The sequence below is a fragment of the Canis lupus genome, chromosome 15 (genome assembly GCF_003254725.2).
Source record: "Canis lupus dingo isolate Sandy chromosome 15, ASM325472v2, whole genome shotgun sequence".
In the NCBI taxonomy this organism is placed as follows: domain Eukaryota; kingdom Metazoa; phylum Chordata; class Mammalia; order Carnivora; family Canidae; genus Canis; species Canis lupus.
In genome coordinates this window covers 44,786,040-44,804,176 of record NC_064257.1, presented here as the reverse complement: position 1 = coordinate 44,804,176, position 18,137 = coordinate 44,786,040, and the positions used below count along the sequence as shown (strand labels likewise).

The 18,137-nt window shown below is 39.6% G+C and overlaps 1 protein-coding gene and 1 long non-coding RNA gene across 9 annotated transcripts in view; one reads left to right on the top strand and one right to left on the bottom strand.

The window, feature by feature from the left end:
* LOC112654873 (uncharacterized) overlaps positions 1-18,137 on the bottom strand; it is a 68,763-nt gene that overhangs the window by 10,823 nt on the left and 39,803 nt on the right. For 3 of the 5 annotated variants that reach the window (XR_004804915.2, XR_003133441.3, XR_007402314.1), the window contains 3 exons: positions 14,644-14,729; positions 5,483-5,623; positions 4,286-4,369 (listed from right to left, as the gene is read on the bottom strand). This is a non-coding gene — a long non-coding RNA (uncharacterized LOC112654873). Of the gene's footprint in view, positions 1-4,285; positions 4,370-4,925; positions 5,125-5,482; positions 5,624-14,643; positions 14,730-18,137 lie in introns of all 5 variants that reach the window. The other 2 variants (XR_007402313.1, XR_007402315.1) reach the window with 1 other exon arrangement.
* SLC10A7 (solute carrier family 10 member 7) overlaps positions 1-18,137 on the top strand; it is a 242,850-nt gene that overhangs the window by 203,646 nt on the left and 21,067 nt on the right. For all 4 annotated transcript variants that reach the window (XM_035698731.2, XM_049094161.1, XM_035698733.2 and 1 more), the window contains 2 exons: positions 96-147; positions 9,831-9,904. In XM_035698731.2, coding sequence (XP_035554624.1) covers positions 96-147; positions 9,831-9,904 — 126 coding nt within the window. The remainder of the gene's footprint in view (positions 1-95; positions 148-9,830; positions 9,905-18,137) is intronic.

The following is an 18,137-nucleotide window of genomic DNA, read 5'->3' as shown; positions in this document are numbered from 1 at the left end:
TTCCTATAAGTTTTAGATAAAGCTAAGCATACCAGCAAATATACTATAGATATTTTCAGAGCCCTAATTTGGATTCAATCTTTTTTTTTCTTTAGTATTTTCTATTCAGCTGAGTTTTATGGTTTTAACCTTCCTCTTTTCAACAAGGTAAGTGATACAGTATCTCTTGTGGTTCTTAGTTTTCTAAATAACAAATAATGCTATTTACTTGGCTTTTACTGTGCTGTTCCAGTGTTTCTGCTGTTTCCTGACCATTCCATATTGCTCCAGCCACCCTCAGGTTGTAGATGTTTCCAGAGGGTTTCTCTGTGGCCCTTTGTCATCTGTTCACATCATGTATATTTAGGTGGCCTCCTTCATTCTGCTGGCTCAAGTTGTCAGCTTCCTGCTGATGGTTTTCAAGCCTCAACCTTCCATTCCAGTATTTTTCCTGAATTCCAGCACTGTTTATCACTAACCATTTAGATATCTCCACCTGTCTTAACAAGACCTCAGTCTCAGATGGAATTAAATTTTTCCCCTAATACTTCCACTTTCTCTCTCATTTCATTATTGTTAATGGGATCACCATCCACAGAGTTACTCAGACTGGAATAATTTGTATCATTATTTTTTAAATGTCTTGGTCCTACCTCTGTAATATATTCTGTGCTCCCAAAGCCACTTCCCTAATTCAGGCTCTTGTTGCCTCTTTTCTCCCTAGACTATTGCAGTGGGTATCTTACAGGTATCTTCATTTCTAAAATGAATTCCTCTACTACATTTCGTATAGCTTCCAATAACTCAGAGTTCTGATAATAGCTCTTATCAGAGATCTTCGGTGGTTTCAGTGCCTGTAGAGTAAAGTTCCTTTTGGGGGTCTATATGAACCACTAGTAGCATTCCTGCTGTCTACACTCCAAGTCGAGGTAAAATCTTTGCCGTTCGCCAGAGGAACGTCATGCATTCTCCTTTCTGTCCCTTACTGAGGCTGTCCTCATTAAATTAGCCTCCATGCCCTACATCATCTTTCCTGTTCTCAAAGGCTCACCTCTAATGCAACTTCTTCCACCAGTATTGTCCGTTCAGCAGATAGTACTTAAGTCTTCAGTATGAGGAAGTCATCACAGTGATTACCACAAAGAAGAGATGATTCTGATCTTGTGTGACTTTATAGACTAGATATATGCCTGATAACTAAGTGTCCTCCCTGTGGACAGTGAGCCAAGTTGTAGTCAATTCAAAGAAGAAAGCACTTCCAAAGAGAGTGGTAGAGCAAGGCTTCAATGGAAGAGATGGGATCTGATGTGAGTTATAAAGAAGGGCTAATTATTCAGCAAAGTGAGAGACAGAGAGGAGCTTCTTGGTGGGGAGAGGGTAAAACAATAATGTAAATGTGGACACGGACACACATAGACATGGTGGGACAATACGAGTAGAAAAAGATTTTTAAAAAATAACAATAACTGGAAAGACAGGCTTACACCAGATTGCCAAGTGATGGCAGTGGGTTGCCACAAGGTAAAAGGCCCAGGTTTTTATTTTGTTTTGTTTGGAAAGAGAGTGTACACATGTGCATGCAAAGTGGGAGGGGAGGGATCCCTGGGTGGCGCAGCGGTTTGGCGCCTGCCTTTGGCCCAGGGCGCGATCCTGGAGATCCGGGATCGAATCCCACGTCAGGCTCCCGGTGCATGGAGCCTGCTTCTCCCTCTGCCTGTGTCTCTGCCTCTCTCTCTCTCTCACTGTGTGCCTATCATGAATAAATAAAAATAAAAAAAAAAAGTGGGAGGGGAGAGGAAGAGAGAGAATCTTAAGCAGGCGGCACGCATAGCATGGAACCTGATGTGGGGCTCGATCCCACAACCCTGAGATCATGACCTGAGCTGAAATCAAGTCAGACACTTAACTGACTGAGCCACCCAGGCGCCCTGGACCTGGGTTGTTTTTGAGATCTGAAACAGCGGCAGAGCAATGGGTGGCTTAGGCCTCGCGTGGGGCACTTGGCTCTTACAGCACTTGGTATAGCATGAGGCTGATTGTAAACACTCAATAGAAATTTATTGATTGGTGTAATTTGAACCATTTTCCCTAGCTTGTGGTTGTGATTTATAAAGTAAAAGTGAAGCCCGGAGCCATTAAGACACCGAGAAAACGTGATTTAATTGGATAGTGTAGGAGTAGGAGCTATTTTAAAGTTCTTTTTGTAAATGATTTGTTATGTCGCCCTAGAAAAGATGTTTGCCTTTCACCAGCTGTTTGTTTACTGGTCCTTGTGGCAGAAGTAATAATCAGACCCACTGATCCTAGCCTATCAGACTGGGTAGGAGACAGATATCCTGTCAGTGACTGCAAATGTCCTGAAAGCACAGAATAGCCACTGCTGAAATTGCTGAATGAGTGCTGGGGCCAGGTGGTGTCACAACTGGTTAAATGAAAATTGAGAATTTTCAGTATGGAGTAGACTAGATTTTCATAAGGCCTTGAGATTTTTAAGACCCTTTTATTCTGCCTTCGATGAAGTCCTCTTGCATTTTGAACTTGGCTCAACCGACTGTCAGACGTGTACATTCTTTGATAAACAGCAAAATAGGGAGTGGCTGTAATCACGCTCCTCGGTAAAATGGTTACATACCTCCAAAATATTACATTGAAAATTGGGGATTTTTTCAATTGAACAAAATTTAGAAGATGGTAGATTTTACTTTTTTATTTTTGCACTTTTTTTTTTTCCTCTCACTATGAGAGACCTCATTGTACCTAAGGATTTTATTAGAGAAATAAAAGATACTGACATTTATTGAACCCTGCTTGGTGCCAGGCACCATGCTAGAGACTACACATATGTTCTTTCATGAAAGTCTGACAGTAGAAACCATGATACTATGCATTTTTGTTGCTGTTTTGTTAGATGAGGACCCATACCTAGAGTAGTTCAGTTTAATGGCTTGCCTAAAATCAGATTTTAGTTGTTTAATAACAGATGGCAAAGAGTATGTGTGGAATTACAATCCATTTCCATTTGACATTTGCCCACACTTGTTCTGCTGCACTAAACGACCTCAGTTATTTTTTAAATTTGTAAGTGCTGGTTTTGGTTAGGAGATCTGTAGAGAGTATTTAACTCTTCAAGTTCACTCACACAAATAAATTAGTCAAAAACACCAAGAGTCTGAACTAAGACACATAGGTTTATACTCTGTTGAGTTTCATTTTCTCTTCATACCCTTTGTTTCTTTCTACTTAAAATTAGTGAAATTGGCCTGTGGTTTTTCATCTTTTTCTTGCCAATTTATTAAATCCAGTCCAGATATCAAGAGACAAAAATCTTAGGCATGAAAATCGGTCTCTCTTTTTTGGTACAGTATGCCACTGACCCCTGACAATGGAAGTTTAGCATAAACCAAGAGAGACCCAGACTAGAAAATCCTACTTGCCTACAACATTCCTCTTACTTGGTTAACATTTCTTGGATTTACTGACCTGACATGTTACCTATCTAGGGTCAGGCATGTGAATTACTACTTTGAGTATTTAAAATACATTTAAATACTCTGTGTTTTTATTTGTGTTTTTATTTATCAACAGAGGTTAAAAATTCCAATTCTAGAGTCAGACAGAGTTTCAATCCTATTTAATAACTTTGTGACTTTTGTCATTCCTCATTTATAAAATAGAGATAGTAGTAGGACCTACCTCATCGAGTCATTTGATGAGTTGAATATGCTCATAAAGCCCTCATCATAACACCTAGCATATAGTAAGTGCTCAATAAATATTAGCAACTCTCAAATATTTATTATGCCAAAATAATTTATCTGTATTATTTCAAAAACTAATGATGGAAGAGAAGAAATTAGCATTTCTAGCTTTGTAATACATTCTCTTTGATGTTACACTGTCACAGGTGCTAGGAAATGAGAGTCGATCCATCAGACCAAGAGTCAGCTGCCCATAGCACCCTGTCCATAGTCTGCAACCTTGAGAAACTGTCAAGTTTACCATAAAAGGTTGAAAAGGCTAGAAAAAGAAAGCAGTAATTGGGAGTCTTTAAAAAAAATACATAAAAGACAGTTTAGAAAACTGATAACTAGAGTAATTGAAACTCGAATATCACTGGAGTGACAAAAGAAACTATTGAGAAAGGAAAAAGAAGAAGACAAATTTTGAATATCTGTATAGATGTTTTCATCCTCTTGTCAGTACATTTTTAATCTGATGTCTCAATCAGCCTCTCATTGTAGCCCTGGGAGGGAAGGAGGTATGGGAGGGAGGGAAGGCAGGTATTAGTATTAATGGTAAGTCTTACCGTTTCAGACACAAGGAAACTAAGCCACAGAGCTCTGGGTAACTTGTTTAGTGGCACACAGCTAATGACAGATGAGGTCTTCTCCTAAAATTAAGTAAAGACAAAACACAGGTACAGAGGTTAACATAGGAAAGTATTTCACGTGGAAGTTTCCTCCTCTGTAAACAGTGGGCTTAGATGGAACTCTCTCAGAGGACCTTTCTGTTCCACATTCTGTGATTCTACTAGTAAAACCTTCTGACATGTTTTCCTTTGTGAGTACTGCAGAGAAAGGCAAGATAAATATTATGTGGGAAACACTGATTGAAAGCTTTGTAAGAGAGCATAAAAAGACCAGTTGGGAAGAAAAGGAAATAAACATCTCAAGGGAAGCCAAAGTGATCAAAAGGATTATAAAAACAGGATAAAAAGAAAATCAATATTAAAAAGAGATAAGATAGAGTTAGAAAATAAATAGTAATGTGATTCCTTTCCTTTCAAGAGCATGAGCAAACACAATAGAGACGTTAATCACTGAAAATAATTATAGTCATTACACTTAACCATAATGCACAAGGTGCTTCGTTTTCCTGGGTGTTGGCATGACTTTCTGCCATCGCGCCACCCCTTGATGGAACGTGGCTGCAGGAGGGTTACCTACCGAGATAGCTCCTCTAACTGTGTGGTGGTGGTGGTGGTGGTGGTGTCGGTGTCTTTATTTTCTTAATTTCCTTCTCAGAAAGCAAGCTGGTCTCCAGTTCCAGGCAGCCTACTTCCTAGTGGTGTCTGACTTTAGGGACGCCGTTTATTAACCTTCCCCTTTTTTGGAGAAAGCAGGCAGCAGGAGCACACTGGAGCTTCTGAGGCAGTTCCAGGAAGAAAGAAGTAGCGGGAGTAGAGGGCTTAGAAAACGCTCCTTGTTTCCTGCTCTGGTGGCTCACTAGCACCATCCTTCTCCTCCTCATGAATGGAGGCTTCAGTGAGCATTTGCTCTGTTGGCTTTCCTCAAGACCCGTTCTGTGTCTCTCCAGATAGTGTTCAGGCAGGGAGAGTATTGTTTTTAACCGTAAACGGGCCGTTTTTATGTGCTGATACTCCTCCCTCCCCACTAGCAGACGCTGTGGCAGTAGAACTGCAGGGCTGTGTTCCAACTCAGATCGGGCTGGAACCTTCCCCACACAGGCCTAGCCTCAGCCACCTTACCTGAAGCCTCCTTACCTCCAGACAGGGGAGCCGGTCATGCAGATATCCTTCTTAGCTGCACCGGAAGTACAGCTCTAACGGCTGACAGCCAATGCCAGATTAAATCAGAGCCTTCTGGGCTGGAGAGACTTTGACACACTAGAAGTGTACTACCACCTGGAAAGAGCAAGATATCAAGCCGAACAAAGTTCACTAAAGGAGAAGGGTATTGCTGGACTGTCGTGGAAAGAAAAAAAAAAAAAAAAAAAAAAAAAAACACAACAAACAGCATAATCCAGAGGTAGCCACACTGGGTTATAAACAGGGCTAGCAAAAGATGACAAAGGCCTTCATAGTGTCACTGACACAACAGGCATTGCTGGAGAATAGCCTCAAACAAGGCCAGTGTGTTATGCCACAGGCTCTACAAGCACGAGTGGGTGGCCATTCCTATAGAAGGGGTTTATTCACTGTGAAGTCCTAGTGCCTGATGTGCCTCTCTCCTAATTACTTACACATCCAGGCCTCTTTATTACCCCAAACTCTGTGGATGAGTGAAGTGTCTATGCTTTACAAAGAAAGTGAAATATCTGATATAAATTGCCTCTACTTTCCCATTCCCTACATTAAAATTTCTATATTTTTCACTCACCTTGTCTTCTTTTGTGTCCAGTTCACCGACTGGGAAATGAGCCCTCTCAGGTTAAACCTGCAGCCTGGGCTCTCGGGCCTTTCTAAGGACCTGGTTTCAGCAGTTGTTTCTACCCACTGGGCCTTTACTCTCTCTGCAGGGTCATGTTCAGATTGCAGATATTCATGATCTTTTTCTTCTCTTTACCAGATTTCTTGAAAACATAGAACTCTCTCACTAATACAGATTCTCCTCGCTCATCTCCTTGGCCTTCTCCCCAGACCCCATTGGGCCACCTCTTCCCTTCCCAATTTCCATTAACAGCCTAGTGCTCCTTTTAATCCTATGCATTCCAAGCTTCTTGTTTCTCTTCTCTAAAAGTAACAGCAACAATAATATCAGCTAGCTTATGTTAAAAACTTGCAATGTGCCAATTCTTAACAAACGTTGGTATTGTATCCTCACAATGACCCCTAAGAGGCCAGCAGTATTATCCCCATTTTATATATAAGCAAAAGGATGGTCTGGATTGAAATTCAGGTGTCTGTGCTCCCCAAAGCCTGTGCTCTTAAGCTGCTGGAGGGAATATTTCACAGAATTCAACAGCCAACAAGTTTTTTTGATTCTATCTTCATATCTCTTACCAGCATCGCTGCCCTCACTGTGATTCTTCAGGCCCTTCCAACTTTCTCCTTCCTGCCCAGCCTCATCATCACCAGTCTCACACCACACTGTGTGCTTACTCCTCTTGACCTCCTTAGCCCGTCTTGTCAAGTCCACACTCCTGGTCACAAGCCAGTATCCCTGCACACAAGTCAGCCTGAAGAGGCTGCTCTTTGCCAACTGCCCCCTGGACCCCAGATTTTGGCCTCACTCTCCTTTATCTGAAATACACACCTACCCACACCTAAACCTGGCCTTTAAAGCCCAGCTCAATTGTTATTTCCTTCAAGAGGGTCCTCTGTATGCTCCATCATTGTCCCCATTCCCTGCCAAGCTCAAGATAATCCTTTTGGCAGCCCCAGTGGCCCAGCAGTTTAGCAATGCCTTCAGCCCAGGGCATGATCCTGGAGACCCAGGATCGAGTCCCACGTCGGGCTCCCTGCATGGAGCCTGCTTCTCCGTCTGCCTCTCTCTCTCTCTCTCTGTGCCTCTCTGAAAAAATAAAATCTTAAAAAAAAAAAAAAGGTTATCCTTTTCTTTGGTGCCATAACCCTCCTACCCCCTCTTTTTCTCTCTTTCTCAATCTCTCGCTCTCTCTCAATCTCTCTATGTGTGTGTGTGTGTGTATACACACACACACACATATATGTGACCATTATATATAATGAACAAAGGGATCAAGGAATATGTCAGCCATATAGTGCAATGTTTAAAAAGAAATGTAATATCACAATATAAATATGAGAATAAAATGTGGGAACAGTAAGGCAGTCTTATCCTCAAGTCACATATCCATGGAGAATGTTCAACTGAGGTGAGACACCAAAAAATTCAATTTAGGAAGTTATCCAAAAAGAGCTGGAGGTAAGACTAGTTAGGAAGCATGATAACACATGACTTTTCAGGAGAGAGAAGACCAAAGGAAATTTCCATATTCTCTTAACACAGGGGATGAGGAAGAGGTATAGGAGAAGAAGGCCCTTCTCCCCTCCAGTAAGTACATAACAAAGAAAACAGGATGTGTAGATCTATTTAGGGAAGATTTTTCTTCCATTGAAAGTTTTATGTGAGGATGAGGTTACTAAGGAAAGTGGTAGGATCACTTTCATTAGAGATCCTTAAAAATTGGGTAGATTGTTATATCTGCAACTATATACATATAGAGTCAGGTTCTGGAGCATTTTCCATTTGCTAAATTAAGGCAGGGAACAAATAGTTTCACTGTACCTTCAAATCCTGATTCTGCAGGAAGGAACAGTTTCTAACATAACAAGCACACTAACCACAATAACATTTCTAATCCTTTTGGCTCCTGGTTCTCTATGTCTTCCTGTCCCAAAATAGAAAAATCGGAATATGAAATTCACCGGTACCGATCCCCATAACATTTAATGGAGTTTAGTATATTAATGCTTAATATAACAATCAGAACATAGCAGTTCTGTGCCTATAGTATAGGCACAGAAGGCAGACTTGATTTATTTATTTTTTAATAATAAATTTATTTTTTATTGGTGTTCAATTTGCCAACATACAGAATAACACCCAGTGCTCATCCCATCAAGTGCCCCCCTCAGTGCCCATCACCCATTCACCCCTACCCCCCGCCTTCCTCCCCTTCCACCACCCCTAGTTCGTTTCCCAGAGTTAGGAGTCTTCGTGTTCTGTCTCCCTTTCTGATATTTCCTACCCATTTCTTCTCCCTTCCCTTCTATTCCCTTTCACTATTATTTATATTCCCCAAATGAATGAGACCATATAATGTTTGTCCTTCTCCGATTGACTTACTTCACTCAGCATAATACCCTCCAGTTCCATCCACATTGAAGCAAATGGTGGGTATTTGTCATTTCTAATGGCTGAGTAAGCAAACTTGATTTAAATTGTGGCTCTGTCACTTTCTAGCTCTGGGGCCCTGGATAAAGCTACACAACTTTGGTGTCACTCAGTTTTCTCCTCTCTCTGTAGGGTTATTGTATCGCCTACCTTATGGGATAGTTGTCTTCCAATGTATAGACCTTAGAGGAGGATCTGATACACAGTAACTGCTCAAGGAGTGAGAACTTATATTTTTTACTAAAGCATATGATGAAAAATCTTTTTTCATACCATGTTTGCTGCCAGAAAGGTATGCTGCTTCTTGAGGGAAACTATTATGGAGATACATTAACACTTCCCAGCCATTGGAAATAATGTCAAGTGATAGGCCTAGTAACTTTGCTAACAGAGGTCCCCACTACATGATTTTCACAAAGCACTACACCACAGCCTGGTTATGTATGTGATCTCCAGAGACCTCCACCACATATTTTTTAGAGCAACTTTATTTTTAATAACCAATAACTAGATAGAGTCCAGCTGTCCTTCCATAGGTGAATGGTTAAACAAATTATGGTACATATATGTCATGGGATACTATTTAGCAATAAGAGGAACAAATTATTGATATACACAATGACTTAGATGAATGTATAGTGAATTATGCTGAGTAAAAAAAGCCAATCCCAAAGGGTTACATACCATATCATTCCATATACAGAACATTTTGAAATGAAAAAGGGTTTTTTTTGTTTTGTTTTGTTTTGTTTCTTGAAAAAGGTTTTTGAGCAGCTTGGTGGTTGCCAGAGGTTAGGAAAGAGGGATGGGGAAGGGGGGAGAAGTGGGGTCCACCACACATTTGTAAGACTTGCTCTTCATGGATAAATGACTCAGGAATGATTTTCTAAAAAGAAATTCAGACACCTCTCTACATTTGGGCATAGAATTACTTGTATCGGGATCCCTGGGTAGCGCAGCGGTTTAGCGCCTGCCTTTGGCCCAGGGCGCGATCCTGGAGACCCGGGATCGAATCCCACATCAGGCTCCCGGTGCATGGAGCCTGCTTCTCCCTCTGCCTATGTCTCTGCCTCTCTCTCTCTTTCTCTGTGTGACTAATAAAAAAAAAATAAAAAAAAAAAGAATTACTTGTATCACCAGGATTGATCAAAATGATATTAACATGAAGGTAGGTACTACCTACTTCATTTGATTTGGGATGTGTTAAGTAGGATTTTTATACAAGTATTTGTAAAACACTTTTTTTGCCCCTAGGAATAACTCGGGTTTCACACCAGCAGACACTGTGGCTATCATTTTCTGTTCTACACACAAGTCCCTCACACTGGGTAAGTGACTCAGAAAGTTAAAAATCAACTTAAGGGACGCCTGGGTGGCTCAGTGGTTGAGCACCTGCCTTTGGCTCAGGGTGTGATCCCAGGGTCCTGGGATCAAGTCCCACATTGGGCTTCATACAGGAAGCCTGCTTCTCTCTCTGCCTATGTCTCTGCTCTCTCTCTCTGTGTGTCTCTAATGAATAAATAAATAAAATTTTAAAAAATCAACCTAATGTTATCCTCAGACAGTTATATATTATGATTTTGAAACTTAAGCAACTCTTCAAATTAAGTGGAATGGAGTATTGTCCACTCTGTAGATAAAAACCAAAAGAAAGGTGAGGATAAGTCATTCCTTTGAAATGCCATTATTTGATTGAACCAATTTTTGAAGGCCTAAATTTAATACTGTAGGATTTAACTTAATTTGTAATTATGTGGGATCCCTGGGTGGCGCAGCGGTTTGGCGCCTGCCTTTGGCCCAGGGCACGAATCTGGAGACCCGGGATCGAATCCCACGTCGGGCTCCCGGTGCATGGAGCCTGCTTTTCCCTCTGCCTATGTCTCTGCCTCTGTGTGTGTGTGTGTGTGTGTGTGTGTGTGGCTATCATAAATAAAAAAAATTTAAAAATTGTAATTATGTTTTTGATTCTCATAAAAAGTTTTCAGTGTGGAAGGTTCACATCAAAAGCTGTAGGAGGGGGTGACAGGGATGGGGAAGGGTGGGGAACTTCAGAAAGTGAATGGGCAAAAACATGGCTTTGAAGGTTCTAGAGTTGTCCCTGGAAAATGTTAACTTACTTTTTGGAAGTTTGGAGCAAGGTAGAAATACTGTTACTCTAATCTGATATTGACATTAGTTTAAAGTTCATTTCAGAATGTTATTTCTATAAAGAAACACAATGTAGTTATCTTTAATTCAAGCACCCAAAGTGAAATATGTATTTATTTAATGGACAAAAGTTACATCAAGAAGAAAAGTGCTATTTTCTACTAAGCTTTATCTAGGGTAGTGGCATTGTCCCAGTAACCTGCCCAGGTGCCTGAATCCATGCTTTTAGTCACTAAAAGTCATTAAGTGTAGCACTTGGGTGGCTCAGCAGTTGAGCACCTGCCTTCAGCTCGGGTCGTGATCCCAGGGTCCTGGGATCGAGTCCCACATCGGGCTCCCTGCAGGGAGCCTGCTTTTCCCTTTGCCTATGTCTCTGCCTTTCTCTGTGTCTCTCATGAATAGATGAATAGGGTCTTTAAAAAAAAGTCATTAAGTAGTCAGGAACGCTACTGAAATATACATCATTCACAAACTCCTTGAGGTAGTAGGCACATTGTGGTAAAGACTCGCATTAAAAATTACATTTTGGCATGAGACTCACTTAAGAGAATGAAAATCATGACATTGCTCTGTCCATGTTAAAGAAGTTCAGTTTGTAAGCTAGAAAACAAAGACATTTCATAATATTTTTACTGACTGCAAGCATATTTGTTTGATAGAATCTGTTGTCAATCTTGCCGAGTTTGGAAAGTGATTTCGAAATTGGACAAACTCTTTAAGGAGCACTTGCTATGTAGGGCTTCAGCTGATCTTAATGAATGATAGACGGGTGACCCTTGAATAATGCAGGAGTAGGGGGCTTTGGGGGAACCAACCCCCCCCCCGCATAGTCAAAAAACCATGTAAAACTTCTGACTCCCCAAAAAACTTAACTATCAATAGCCTACTGTTGATGAGAAGCCTTACTGATAACAGTCGATTAACCATATTTTGTACATTATATATATTATATACTGTGTTCTTATAATAAAGTAGTCTAGAGAAAAGAAAACGTGATTAAGAAAAGCATAAGGAAGAGAACATACAGTTACAGTACTGTACCGTGTTTATCGAAAAAAATATCCATGTATTAGTGGACCCATGTAGTTCAAACCCATGTTGTTCAAGGGTTAACTGTTTTGAATGTCTATACCTTGCAGTATTTTTGTTAGGCTTTCTTTGTAATATCATCCTATGGAAGTTGAGAGAGCTTTGGAAGCCACATTCCAATCCTAACTTTGTGACTCTGGACAAATTGCTTAACCTCCCTGAACCTTAGCTTTTCATCTGTAAAATGGAGCAGAATAATACTTACTTTATAAAGTTTATGAAGGTTAAAGATACAATGTGTTAAGTACCTAGCACAGCACTTGTACATAACAGGTAGTCAGTACAGGACAGAATGTGTGCAACAACTGCACAGGTGTAGATTGCTGTGGCCCACCTGCAGGAGTTGGTGTGCTTCCTAGCATACAGCACATAGTCTTTTAAGCAGAAGCAGTCTTTTAAGTAGTAGTTGTTATTAGTTATCATTAGCTCTATTAGTTACAACTATGTTACCATTTCCAGGGCTCCAGTCCCCTGACCCCTCATCCTCTAGATATTCATGTAATAGGCCTGGTTTAATTTTTGACTTCAAAGAAATCATCTTGCACTTTATTTCCCACGTGGTGATGTCTAACGTTCCAAGTGTCCTCAAAAGTAAGGGGCTGTTACAAAGGTAGGGTGTCCAGAGGCGAGTGCTGCCAGATGCCTCAGATGTCCAGAGCCAGAGATCATATGAGCCCATGTCCTGAGAATAGATGCTGAGCCATGGCCACACCAGATACAGTCCTGCATTTCTCCAACGGGCTTTTAAACCCCATACACTCCTAGGGGTTTGCTTTTGTCAGGAAAACCAAAATGGACATTTTGTCTCTCCACCATGTGCTTCTGTGCCGGAGCTGGCTGTTTTGAACAAAGAGCCTGACCCAAGAAGCATACTGCGGCATGATCAGTAATCTTCCCTATTCTATAAGTAAAATGCCTACCCATTAGATCTTTTTTTTTTTTTTGTCTTTTTTATTTTTCTGAATCTCAAAGCTATAGTCTTCTGTTCCCAATGCTTTCTGAAACCTAATTTTCAGGCAAACAGGTGCTCTGAACACCTGTCAGAAGTAGCTGTTTTGCTAAAAAGGGTTGAGTCAATTTGACTTTTGTCTGCTTATACACTTTGTTTTTGCAGTGTTCTCTTGTGAAATAGATCCTTAGGTCCTCCGGTAAGGAGGACATCACTGGTACAGAGGATGTGCTATGACAGTAGCCTGAGCGACAGTCCACTAACTATCTTAAGGGAAATTCTCACCTGCATGGAAATGAAAAAACATCCCACTAAGTGTGAAAAAAATCATATTCCAGAAAGCGGGGTATGTATCTCAGAGAATATCACTCAGCGTTATACTGTCTCTCACCTCTGTATTTCACACAAAGGTGAAATACAGTAAATTATAATAGATCTATTTGGCATTTAGAAACTATATCTACCCCTTTTGAGGTCACTATCAAAGTATCTTTCCTACTGTTTTTATACACATAGAACACATGCACGCACCTGCATATGACACCTCCAATAGAATACATTAAGTAAGCCTTAGGAGATACTATTCATTATTATATACAGTATTTGTATTTAAGAATAAATCATTGCAGGCTGAGTGGTGCCCAGGTAACTAATGAACTAAAGATAAAAACTCTTGCTCAAGAATCCTTCTAAATATTCTCTTGTACCTACACTTCCAATTTATTTTATTGTTCTTGCCTTTGCCCCGTCTCAATCTCTTCAGTGTACTTGCCTCTACACAGATGCTGAATTTGATTCATTGCTTTTATTAGTGCATTTGCCATTGATTGATTAGTTCTTCGTATTAGTACTTTTTCTATTGATTGATTGCAGATGAAGTGACTATTTGACCTTTAATTATGAGGCTTCCTATTGAAAATGACATTGAGCTATGGCTTCACATAATCCATCTGGAAAGCCTGACATGATGCCATTCCCTGGAGTTCGTTCAGGAAGAAAGAGGAGGCCCGAAGGAAGCACTGAGCTATCACTGTGCTTCATCTAAAACAATACTACAGGGCTTGTTTGCTGCTCTCCTATAGTTTCAGCTCAGGGTTGGAGGTAATTTTATATTTTGTCAAGACGGCATCATTTGCTGTGGGTTGCCGTGAAAGCCACGAACTCTCCTAAATTCTTCTCTGAGAGTTTGATGCCAGTATTTGTATAATAATGACAAGGTATTTTACATAGCAGAGATTGAAGAACAGCTTGTAGCCTGGTTAACAATGGCTCAGTGCACAGTCAGTCAATAGATCTCATCAAGAGAGTAATTCGATCCAAGATACTCTGTGGAATTAGTATTTTACTTTTATTTTATTTATCTTTTTCTCTTGAGTATTCAGATCACTTTGCTTATCTAGAGTTTCAGTATATGTAAAAAAAAAAAAAAAAAGTTCTCACAACACCAAGAAAGAAAATGTTTCAGGATGTTTGAGATCCTTAAGTATATATTTATATTAGTTTTTCATGTTTTTAAATAGCACAATGAAAGCACGTACTCTCATAGCGTGTCAGCTATTGGCAGTCGATTGTGAGACGCTCAGTCATTTCTTATTTCTAAGAGCATTTCGGAATTGAAGGAATGCTATTTAAATTTTAGAGTATTGTGATCAACACTATTACAAGTCCACTGAGTGTCTTACCATTTCTAGACACTGCATACAAAGGTGAATCAAGGCAGGTATTCCCCCACATTGTTTATACTTCATTATGAGTCCAGGGTTGCAGTCACACAGCTGAACTGCGACAAGAAACTATTAAGCAACCATTCTATTAAAGCAAAAAGAATATAACTTTTTGGCAAGGCACTGGGATTCTGGAAAGAGTGAAAAGAACACATACCTGATTTTAGCCCAGATTCAGGTTCCAATTCTCTCACCAAAAGCTGGAACAAATCATGTAACTGCTGTGGGCCTCAACTTCCTCATCTGTTAAGTGAGAAGATGGACAAGACAGCATGTGACATTCCTCCCAGGCTCAAGTTTCTGTGAGTCTGTGCTCAATGACTGATATTTCCATTCCTTAAGATAGCAGTTTCCCTGCCATGTATGAAAGAGAAAAGAGTTCGCAAACAATTCTGTAAGTGATGGTATAATACTATAGGGAAGGAAATACAGTTCTTGCTTCTTCTGAAAGAGGTTAAAGAAACAGAATCTGCAAAGGATCTTATTTTCAGTTTTACTTGGAAGCTATCTGAGAATGTGACAGGGCTACTTGCCATTTGGGCTAAAGAGATCACTTAATAACATCCGCATTCTTTTCTCAAGAGGAGATGGGATTGAAATACAGAAGTTTCTGTTTCTGTTGTTCTTTTCCCCTAAAACTTACCTGTGACTCTATTTGGTGTATAGAATTAAACTGCCCCATGACTGGGAAGCACTTTTTAAAGCATTGAGCTGAGTAAATCATGTAACCTGAAAACCTTGACTATTAGGAGGTCAGTAATTATAGTGCTTACAAAGAGATGGAAAAATTTTACAGGCTTACCCCAGACCATATAACTAATGGAGACCAGATTCTCAGCCTCCCAACTTCCAGAACTGCACTGGGTAGTAAGATATGACAGCACTTTGAAGATCAAAAGGTGCTATACTGATTCCACATACTGTAAATGTGTGATCTTGGTGTGAGTTTGGAGTATTTTATTGTTTAAAAAAGAAAATCACGTCTGATGACATTGCTAATTATAAAATAGTTTAAAAATACTCAGTATCGGGGATCCCTGGGTGGCGCAGTGGTTTGGCGCCTGCCTTTGGCCCAGGGCGCGATCCTGGAGACCTGGGATCGAATCCCACATCAGGCTCCCGGTGCATGGAGCCTGCTTCTCCCTCTGCCTGTGTCTCTGCCTCTCTCTCTCTCTCTCTGTGACTATCATAAATAAATAAATAAATAAATAAAATACTCAGTATCTATCATTGTCCCCATAAGCACATATTTCCACATGGCCCAGTCATAAACTGGTACTCATTCCTTCCACCTTCTTTAATAACAGTAAGTTATATTCTTCCCTCCCCTGTGCTCATCGGTTTGGTTTCTTAAGTTCCACATATGAGTGAAATCATATGGTATTTGTCTTTCTCTGACTGACTTATTTCACTCAGCCTTATACCCTCTAGCTCCCTCCACATCGTTGCAAATGCAAGATTTCATTCTTTTCAATAGCTGACTAATATTCCTTTATATACATACCACATCCTGTCCATTCATCTGTCGATGGACATCTGGGCTCTTCCCACAGTTTGGCTGTTGTGGGCATTGCTGCATAAAAACTGGGGTGCAGATGCCCCTTCACATCACTATATTTGTATCCTTTGGATAAATACCTACTAGTGTAATTGCTGGGATATAGGGCAATTTACTTTTAACTTTTTGAGGAAACTCCATAGTGTTTTCTAGGTGATTGCACCAGTTTGCATTCCCATCACCAGAGTAAAACAGAGGGGGTGGCAAACCATAAGAGACTCTGAACTATAGGAAACAAACTGAGAGTTGCTGGAGGGGAGGTAGATGGAAGGATGGGGTACCTAGGTGAAGGGCTTTAGGAGGACACATGATGTAATGAGCACTGGATGTTACATGCAACTGATGAATCACTAAATTCTATCCATGAAACTAGTAATAGACTATATATTAACTAAATTAAATTTAAATAAAAAATAAAAATAAATAAGATTTCAAGAGACATAATACCCCCCTCAAAAAAAGTTATATTCTACATTCTATTTAAACTGAGTCTTAATGAGCCAGCCCCTGCCTTTCATGAGGCATCACTGTCTCCACTCTTTTCTTGCAAACTAAGAGACATGGTGGTGTATGACAATAAACTGTTAAAGTAGAAATAAAAATCCAGAGTAGAGACTAAAAAATAGATGGTTGTGTTCAAGCAGTAGCCACAAATATATTTCTGTCCTGCAGTTTGCTGCTAGAGTAAAGGTTCCATAATGAAAGGCATTTTGGGGACCATTTGATAGATTCTTAAAGATGCCACTGAAATTATAGACAGTAGATTTTAGTACTATGCTAAATGAAAGTGAGGGAGTATCTGCCATTTTGTACCATTTTCTGATCCATTTAAAGAAAGAAAGAAATGAAGTTCTCAAAGTGATACACTTAGGTTCCTCAGAGGTTTGTGAATTATTTTGTTTTGAGTTTTTGATTCTGAATTTGGTGTCTGAAAATCATTACTAGCATATCTAGACTTATATAATAAAAAAAATTTAGGAAGTTCCCAGGTCCTAGGCAGCAAGTATGAAATTAAAGATAATAAAACCTCTTTGGTTTTTGGGTTTATTACCCTGACCCTCAGGTACCATTAATCTCAAAGATATGCCAGGAGATGTTCATCTGGAAGATTAGTGCCCTGATACCCCACATGCTTCTCCTTCTTCATGGTTCCTATGCCATAGATTGTCAAATGTATTTAACTACAACCTGCAGTTAGAAATACATTTTATAGTGTGATCTAGGATGCATTGCCTGTTGTAAAAGGTTTACAAAATAATATGCACTCTTACTTTATGTGATATACATTCCATATGTGATACATATGTGATACATTCCATATTCTATACAAGTGGTAGATAAATCCTATTAAATTGATGTGCAACTCATTAATGGGTCATAATCCAAAGTCTGAAAATTATTACTTTATACCTTCTTGGTGAGATTTTATCCTCTTCCTCAGATAGTTACCATGTAGGCTTTAGCTTCTACTGTCTTTTTTTATTTAAACTTTAACCCAAATTTCTGATACCATGTAGGAATCCAAGCTAAATTAAAACCCAGAACAATTCTTGATTTGTGGTTATAGGAGATCATCTGCATTTAGGTTTTATTAATACAGCTTTTAGTACAGAGTTTCTACACCTTTTTTAATTTATTTTTTAATTGTGTCTCTATTCATCATGTTTTCAATAGTAGTAGGAATAATGATAACAGCTAACAGTAATTGGGTACTTAATAGGCAAATACTGTGCTATGTGCTTGTTACATGAAGTAATTTACTTGAAAATAGCTTTGTGTTCATAGTGTGGCATCACATATGTATGTACTAGTTAGGGCCAGTTGCTCCAATGGAAAATTCTCACCCAAGTGTTCAGCTACTATTTCATCAGAAAGGAAATACTCCAGAGGCAGCTCCAACAAATGCTTTTGTTATCTATATCTTTCAACCAGAGATTTTTGCTAATCAGCATAATGCATTCTGAAATAGGTTTTTATTGATGAAATTACTGGCTTGTTACTTAGCATGATAAATGTAATGAATTAACTCTCACTGATATGTAGACTGCCTGAAAACTTTAGAGCTACTTCCTACTTTTTACAAAGAATCTAGT